This window comes from Leucoraja erinacea, chromosome 2 (assembly GCF_028641065.1).
Source record: "Leucoraja erinacea ecotype New England chromosome 2, Leri_hhj_1, whole genome shotgun sequence".
Taxonomy (NCBI): Eukaryota; Metazoa; Chordata; class Chondrichthyes; order Rajiformes; family Rajidae; genus Leucoraja; species Leucoraja erinaceus.
This window is the reverse complement of record NC_073378.1, coordinates 82267743-82276610: the sequence shown is the minus strand read 5'-3', so window position 1 is coordinate 82276610 and position 8868 is coordinate 82267743. Positions and strand designations below refer to the sequence as shown.

The 8868-nt window shown below is 39.5% G+C and overlaps 1 protein-coding gene across 1 annotated transcript in view; it reads right to left on the bottom strand.

Annotated features, from left to right (window-relative positions):
* Window positions 1-3193: 3193 nt before the first annotated feature.
* pde11al (phosphodiesterase 11a, like) overlaps window positions 3194-8868 on the bottom strand; it is a 264935-nt gene continuing 259260 nt past the window's right edge. The window contains exon 20 of the mRNA XM_055659453.1: window positions 3194-6443. Coding sequence (XP_055515428.1) covers window positions 6291-6443 — 153 coding nt within the window. The 3' untranslated portion in view covers window positions 3194-6290. The remainder of the gene's footprint in view (window positions 6444-8868) is intronic.

Here is an 8868-nt window from a genome sequence, read left to right as displayed (position 1 = left end):
TACTTTGGTTCCGTCTTCACTAAGGAAGACATAAATAATCTGCCGGAAATAGCAGGTCAAAAGAGGTGGAGGAACTGAATGAAATCCAGGTTAGCCGAGAAGTGGTGTTAGGTAATTTGAATGGATTAAAGGCCGATAAATCCCCAGGGCCAGATAGGCTGCATCCCAGAGTACTTAAGGAAGTAGCTCCAGAAATAGTGGATGCATTAGTGATAATTTTTCAAAACTCTTTAGATTCTGGAGTAGTTCCTAAGGATTGGAGGGTAGATAATGTAACCCCACTTTTTAAAAAGGGAGGGAGAGAGAAAACGGGGAATTACAGACCAGTTAGTCTAACATCGGTAGTGGGGAAACTGCTAGAGTCAGTTATTAAAGATGGGATAGCAGCACATTTGGAAAGTGGTGAAATCATTGGACAAAGTCAGCATGGATTTATGAAAGGTAAATCATGTCTGACGAATCTTGTAAAATGTTTCGAGGATGTAACTAGTAGAGTGGATAAGGGAGGACCAGTGGATGTGTTGTATCAGGACTTTCAGAAGGCTTTCGATGAGGTCCCACATAAGAGATTAGTATACAAACTTAAAGCACACGGTATTGGGGGTTCAGTATTGATGTGGATAGAGAACTGGCTGGCAAACAGGAACCAAAGTGTAGGAGTAAACGGGTAATTTTCAGAATGGCCGGCAGTGACTAGTGGGGTACCGCCAGGCTCTGTGCTGGGACCCCAGCTATTTACAATATATATTAATGATTTGGATGAGGGAATTGATTGCAACATCTCCAAGTTTGCGGATGACACGAAGCTGGGGGGCAGTCTTAGCTGTGAGGAGGATGCTAGGAGGCGGCGAGGTGACTTGGATAGGCTGGGTGAGTGGGCAAATGCATGGCAGATGCAGTAAAATGTGGATAAATGTGAGGTTATCCACTTTAGTGGCAAAAACAGGAAAGTAGACTATTATCTGAATGGTGGCCGATTAGGAAAGGGGGCGATGCAACGAGACCTGGGTGTCACGGTACACCAGTCATTGAAAGCAGGCATGCAGGTGCAGCAGGCAGTGAAGAAAGTGAATGGTATGTTAGCATTCATAGCAAAAGGATTTGAGTATAGGAGCAGGGAGGTTCTACTGCAGTTGTACAGGGTCTTGGTGAGACCACACCTGGAGTATTGCATACAGTTTTGGCATCCTAATCTGAGGAAGGACATTATTGCCATAGAGGGAGTACAGAGAAGGTTCACCAGACTGATTCCTGGGATGTCAGGACTTTCATATGAAGAAAGACTGGATAGACTCGGCTTGTACTCGCTAGAATTTAGAAGATTGAGACGGGATCTTATAGAAACTTACAAACTTCTTAAGTTGTTGGACAGGCTAGATGCAGGAAGATTGTTCCCGATGTTGGGGAAGTCCTAGACAAGGGGTCACAGCTTAAGGATAGAGGGGAAATCTTTTAGGACCGAGATGAGAAAACATTTTTCACACAAGTGGTGAATCTCTGGAATTCTCTGCCACAGAAGGTAGTTGAGGCCAGTTCATTGGCTATATTTAAGAGGGAGTTAGATGTGGCCCTTGTGGCTAAAGTATGGAGAGAAGGCAGGTACAGGATACTGAGTTGGATGATCAGCCATGATCATATTGAATGGCGGTGCAGGCTCGAAGGGCCAAATGGCCTACTCCTGCACCTATGTTCTATGTTTCTATGTTTGGGACAAAGACCCATCATTTGTTTATTTGCCTCTGTACTCCACAATTTGAGATATGTAATAGAAATAAATCTACGCGTTTAAAGTGCACATCGTCAGATTTTATTAAAGGCCATTTTTTGTACATTTTGGTTTCGCCATGTAGAAATTACAGCTGTATTTATATATAGTCTTCCCATTTCAGGGCACCATAATGTTTGGGACACATGGCTTCACAGGCGTTTGTAATTGCTCAGGTGTGTTTTATTGCCTCCTTAATGCAGGTATAAGAGAGCTCTCAGCACCTAGTCTTTCCTTCAGTCTTTCCATCACCTTTGGAACATTTTATTGTTGTTTATCAACTTGAGGATCAAAATTGTGCCAATGAAAGTCAAAGAAGCCATTATGAGACTGAGAAACCAGAATAAAACTGTTAGAGACATCAGCCAAACATTAGGCTTACCAACATCAATTGTTTGGAACAACATTATGAAGAAAGAGAGCACTGGTGAGCTAACTAATCGCAAAGGGGCTGGCAGGCCAAGGAAGATCTCCACAGCTGATGACAGAAGAATTCTCTGTGTAATAAAGAAAAATCCCCAAACACCTGTCCGACAGATCAGAAACACTCTTCAGGAGTCAGGTGTGGATTAGTCAATGACCACTGTCCGCTGAAGATTTCATGAACAGAAATACAGAGGCTACACTGCAAGATGCAAACCACTGTTTAGCTACAAAAATAGGATGGCCAGTTAAAGGTTGTCAAGAAGTATTTAAAAGAGCAACCTCTGGGAAAAGGTCTTGTGGGCAGATGACGAAGATTAACTTATATCAGAGTGATGGCAAGAGCAAAGTATGGAGGAGAGAAGGAACTGCCCCAGATCCAAAACATACCATCTCATCTGTGAAACACAGTGGTGGGATATTATGGCCTGGGCATGTATGGCTGCTGAAGGTACCAGCTCACTTATCTTCATTGATGATACAACTGCTGATGGTAGTAGCATAATTAATTCTGAAGTGTACAGACGCATCCCATCTGCTCAAGTTCAAACAAATGCCTCAAAACTCATTGGCCGGCGGTTCATTCTACAGCAAAACACTGATCCCAAACATACTGCTAAAGCAACAAAGGAGTTTTTCAAAGCTAAAAAAATTTCAAATCTTGAGTGGCCAAGTCATTCACCCGATCTGAACCCAATTGAGCATGCCTTTTATATGCTGAAGAGAAAACTGAAGGGGACTAGACCCCAAAACAAACATAAGCTAAAGATGGCTGCAAGACAGGCCTGGCAGAGCATCACCAGAGAAGACACCCAGCAACTGGTGATGTCCATTACTTCAAGATTACTTCAACATTGCCGTGTTCCAACCATTATGTTGCCCTGAAGTAGGGGGATTATGTATAAACACAGCTGTAATTTCTACATGGCGAAACCAAAACGTATAAAAATGGCCTTTATTAAATTCTGACAATGTACACTTTAACCACATGTGATTTTTTTCTATTACAAATCTTAATTTGTGGAGTACAGAGGCAAATAAATAAATTATGGGTTTTCGTCCCAAACATTATGGAGGGCACTGTATGTGCTTGCAACCAATATCCTGCTGAAGGGTGCTGAATGAGCAATAATTTAAATTACCATGCAAATATAGTGAAAATAAAATGTTCCATTAAGATTGTTGATAGGATTGAGACATGCACATTAACATACAATCTCCCAAGATTTTTAACATTCCTTATTCGGATAAAATGAGAATTAAACATATTGTCTCATTCTGATTTATTTTAAAGAAATAGTTTTGAAGCAATCCATTTTAATTTGTCAGAAACTTGTAAACCTTTTAAAAACATGCTCATAAAAGTTGTCCTGCTCCAGTTTACAATACTATTATATTTTAATTTTATGGTACTTCATCTCTTCTACTTAATGGCTGTGTTATAAATTTGTGTACATAATTGTTAATATATGCTTTCCTCTGTGTATTTTGAGAGTCAGTTATATCAATCATAGCGGTTACTTTATTTGTTCCAAAGAATAGTCAAGGTATTTAATCCAAAATTTACAGTCATTACGCCTGGTTATTCTACAGAAGCAATTCAAATTTGCTTTGTAGCTATCTCACAAGATAAAAAGAATGCATATTGATTGTGAGAATGACTGGCTCATGCTACAGTTCTGACTGATCGACCTATTTGTCAGAAATTAATGAACCCCAAAATTAGTAAGTTATAAGGTGTGTGTGTTTAGCTATTTGTCTTGTTTTATTTTTGCATGAATTCGTTGTTTGTTTCTTTATTAGTGCAGCCAATGATATACCAATAGCATTAAGTGTTTTGTTTTCTTTCAGTGCCATGCAATACTGTTAATGAATCAAATAAACTTAACGAATGAAATATATTTTTAAGTCCACTCAATGCTTTAATGGAGTTAAAGGTGACTACATGCAGATCTAAATGTCACAAACAAGAAATGGCCAGGCAATGTGCTTTTGGGGACATTGGTCCTCAGTAAATAATTTCACTGAAATTCTAACTTTGATCTGAACAAAAAGTCAGTACTGAGGTTTAGTGTTCTGGATGAGATGCGTCATCTGCAACTGTAACAACACTCCTTCCAACACTGTGATGAAGTGGCTGTTCAGATTATGCCCTCATGTCTTAGAGTGAGACTTACACTTTGCACCTTACATCTCTGGGAAGAGGGCACAATTGACTGAGCCCAAACAATATTGACTTTCAACAGTACCAACATAATATAGGTGACTTTGGCAGATCTCCATAATAAGCGTTTATAAGGTTAATCCCCATTCTAGTATTCCATACTCCCAGTAGGGAAGCTGCAGAGAGAGAATGTGATTTGGACCAATATTAAAATCTCAAGGTTTATAGACACTGCTCATCATTTCTCCTAAAAGAAGGATTGCACTTTTAATACCCAGAGCAGAAGCAGGAAGAGTTTGTGCTCTTTTGAATTAGTGATCAATTATAGTGATATACACTAAACAATGGTGACTGCACTATAACATTATCTTATTGGCTGTAAAGCATTGGCATGTCTTGAGATTGTCAATGCATAATCTCAATTTATCTATATTTCACTAGAATATTTCTGAAATTGTTCAATAAATTTTAATGTACATATACCAAGAGAATTCAAGTTAAACCTAAACTACAATTCAGTTACAAGTATTCTTATGTTTCTCTCTTCAATAATTAGTACTTCATGCTATGGTAGTTCCCATGGATAGCGATGTTATTTTTTAATCCACATTCAAATTATTTCTGCAAATGACAACCCGTGTTCAATTTAAAGGGAGATTTTACAGGTGGATTTACTACTGTAAATATTTCAGGTATAAACATTACTAAATTAAAAATTAAAAAATATTAAATAAATAGTTGCATGATTTTCTCTATCATTTTCCCATAGGTCTTGTGAGGTCAATTAATTTGGTTCTGCTAATGTTGGCCTATGAGGTTATCTTAATTCAAGCAGAACACTTAATCTTCTCATGACAGGGTCACTCCAAAACAGAGCACTGCCTCCCCTAACTAATCATTGGAGGAGCAGTAGGTTTGTGTTAAATATCTTATATTTTTGTCTGGAAACAGCATGGTCCTTAAACCTTCTGTATGTGTGGCCATTAATCATACAGTGTATCATCATATAACAGATAACATATCTTATAACATATTCTTAATAAATTCATATATGTTTTGATCATTTGCATGGAACTTAAGAATGGCTATTTCATGGTGAAAATATCACTGCCTCAACAATGGCAAATGTGAAAGAACTGGCTTCAGATCACGTGACAGCTTAATATGATCTGTGAGACTGCGATAGCCAAAGGTGGACACCTTAGTGTGTCCGCTCTGTCCTAAAGATAAGGATTTACATGCAGCATTAACCATCTCATTAGAAGAATGTTTCAAGCACACGATCAATGCCATAGAAAACCGGTGAGAAACTGATGCCTCAGTTGATGTTGAAAGATATTTCTGCGATGACATTTTAAATGGAGTCCCTTGGATCTATCCCAGAATACTGGGTTCTGAGAGCAGTTACTTGTCAGGAGAGCATCTTGTCTTGAACATCAATAAGCCATTGTCAGTCTGACAGCGTACCCTGCTGCCAACAGATTTAACTAGAGTCCGCTTTAATAAAGCTGTTCAGTCTGCAGCAGATTTCTTTTGAAGCACTGAAAGAATGCTGCTGTAGCAGATGGCAGATTATGATTTTAATCACCACAGTAATTACTCGATGTTCCTAGGTAGCAAACATAGCAGTGCATGATGGGAGAGATGTGAAATGGTCCATGACTGGTGATTGCTGATTTTCTTGTTGAATATTTGCAGTGTTGATCTCCATTCAATACCCAAGATCCGATCAGAGGGCAAAATGATTTTGCACCTCTTCTGCAGTAGCCACGCAGATGGGAATTATGCTAATGTTGCTGAAGTTTCATTCTGCAGCCAAAGTATTATTGATGATTCTCAGCATTTGCATCATTGTCATTAACATTCCATCTGCCAGAGGGTCAAAATGCCTAATGTAGTGTAAGGTTAGGCCAGAAACATGTTAGGGTCTGAATTGCACTAGTTGATTACTTCAATCTTCAGTATGCGATTAGAAGCATCTGCGGCACCATGAGACTGACGGTACATTGTATAAAGCTCCTCCCACTTAGTTCTATTAGCATTGATTCCATTCACCAAGGGCTGAGTCCTTCCATTCAGTTCAGCCAGCGCCTGCAACGTGAGGAGCAGATAAAAAGCATTAGTGGATCAGTGAACAAATAGTATCTTAGCCATCCTGTAGGAAAACGCAGACTCTGAAAGGTTTGACTGAGATACATTTACAGGAGCATCAGTATTTAAATGCAATTTGCCTACTTCCATAGCCTTGGTCAACCAAACAAATCCAGAATTATAAAGTTTTAAATCCTCAACACATTATATAATATCCTAAACCTTCCTGCTTTTTCAGCATCCCGTCAATGAAATTTACCTAGACCTCTGGCTATGCGGGTTTAGTGGGTAGCATTCTTGCAACAAAGACCAAAGGTTATGGTTAGACATCTACTCAAGAAAAACGATAACAAAATTCCAAGCTGGGATTCCCATATAATACTAGAGGAGAGATTTTTCAAATGAAATCTTAAATGATGGCTCAATTATTTACTTACCTGGACAAGAGACAATCTCAAGATATTTTGGAAAAATAGTACGTGATTCCTGATGTCCCAGTTAACATTTATCCCTGACTAACATATGCCCAGATTTCTTGGTGGGGAGAGCAATGGACAGTTCTCTGTCCTTAGTGCAATGTTCCTTTATACTTGCCGTAGAATCAGTTCTTCAGCCCAACTCGTCCATACTGAACTGCTTTCATTTACCTGCACCAGGCCCATATGAAATGAAATGAAATGAAATGATTCAATTTATTGTCATTGTCAGTGTACAGTACAGAGACAACGAAATGCATTTTTAGCATCTCCCTTGAAAGGGAGACACAGGGCGTCGCGGTGTGCCCGCGCCTGCCGCCGTAGCAGGTCTGGCGCCTGTCATTTCATTTCATTTCATTTCATTTCATTTCATTTCATTTTCATAACCAGCTTACAGCAGGTACAGACCTATATCCAGATCTGGTGGTGGCTTTCTTATCCTTATAGCTGTCCAAATATTTTTATAATGCCGCAATTTTTCCTGTCTCTACAACTTCTTCTGGTAGCTTATTCCAGGTATGCGCGGCCCTCGGTGTGAAAATGTCCCCTCTCGGGTTATTTTTAAAACTTTCACCTTAAAAACATAGAAACATTGAAAAATAGGTGTAGGAGTAGGCCATTCAACCCTTCAAGCCAACACTGCCATGCAATATGATCATGGCTGATCATCTAAAATCAGTAACTATTCCAGAGTCGAGAGAGAACATTGAAAAATGATCACCAATGCATCCTCTTTTCAAGGGCCACCTCCTTGAGTACTCTCGGATGCAGACCATCAGGCCCTGTGGATTTATCTGCCTTCAGTCCAAACAGTTTACCTAACACCATTTCCTGACTAATGTTGATTCCCTTCAGTTCCTTCAGGATCCCACCAGATCCTCGGTCCCCTAGTATTTCTGGGAGATTGGTTCTGTCTTCACTATGGAAGACACAAATTACTCCTTTAAGTGTTCTGCCATTTCCTTGATTCCTATTATAAATTCACCAGTCTCTGATTGTAAGGGACCTACATTTATCTTCAATAATCTTGGCCTTTTTACATTTGTAAAGAAGCTTTTAGAGTCAGTTTTTATATTACCCGCAACTTTCATGTTCTTTTTTCTTCTCCTCTCCTCTCAATTAACCCCTTTGTCCTCCTCTGTTGAGTTCTAAATTTCTCCGTCCTCCGGTTTGCTGCTACCTCTGGCCAATTTATATGCCTTTTCCTTGGATTTAACACTATCCTTGATTTCCCTCGTTAGCCATAGTTGAGCCGCCTTCCCCGTTTTATTTTTTCGCCAGACAGGGATGAACAATTTTTGGAGTTCATTCATGCGGTCTTTAAATCTTTGCAATTGCATCTTCACCGTCAAACCTTTTAGTATAATTTGCCAGTCCATCCTAGCCAATTCCCGTCTCATACCTTCAAAGTCTAATTTCTTTAAGTTCAGGACCATAGTCTCTGAATTAACCGTGTCATTTTCTGCCTAATGCAAAATGTCACCATATTATGGTTACTGTTGCCCAAGAGGCCTTGCACAACAAAATCGCTAACTAATCCTTCCTCATTACACAATACTCAGTCTAGGATGGCATGTTCTCTAGTCGGTTCTTCTACATATTGGTTTAAAAAACCATCCCGTATACATTCCAGGACATTCTCTTCCTCTGCTACTAATTTCCTCTGCCCAATCTATATGTAGATTAAAGTCACCCATAATAACCGTTGTACCTTTGCTTCACGCACCCCTAATTTCCTGCTTGATGCTATCCCCAACCTCCCTACTGCTGCTTGGTGGTCTGTATACAACTCCAACAAGCGTTTTCTGCCCTTGGCAATTTCGCAGTTCTACCCATAACGATTCTACAGCATCCAAGCTAATGTCTCTCCTTACTATTGCATTAATCTCCTATTTAACCAGCAATGCCACCCACCACATCTTCCTTTCTGTCTATCCTTCCTGAATATC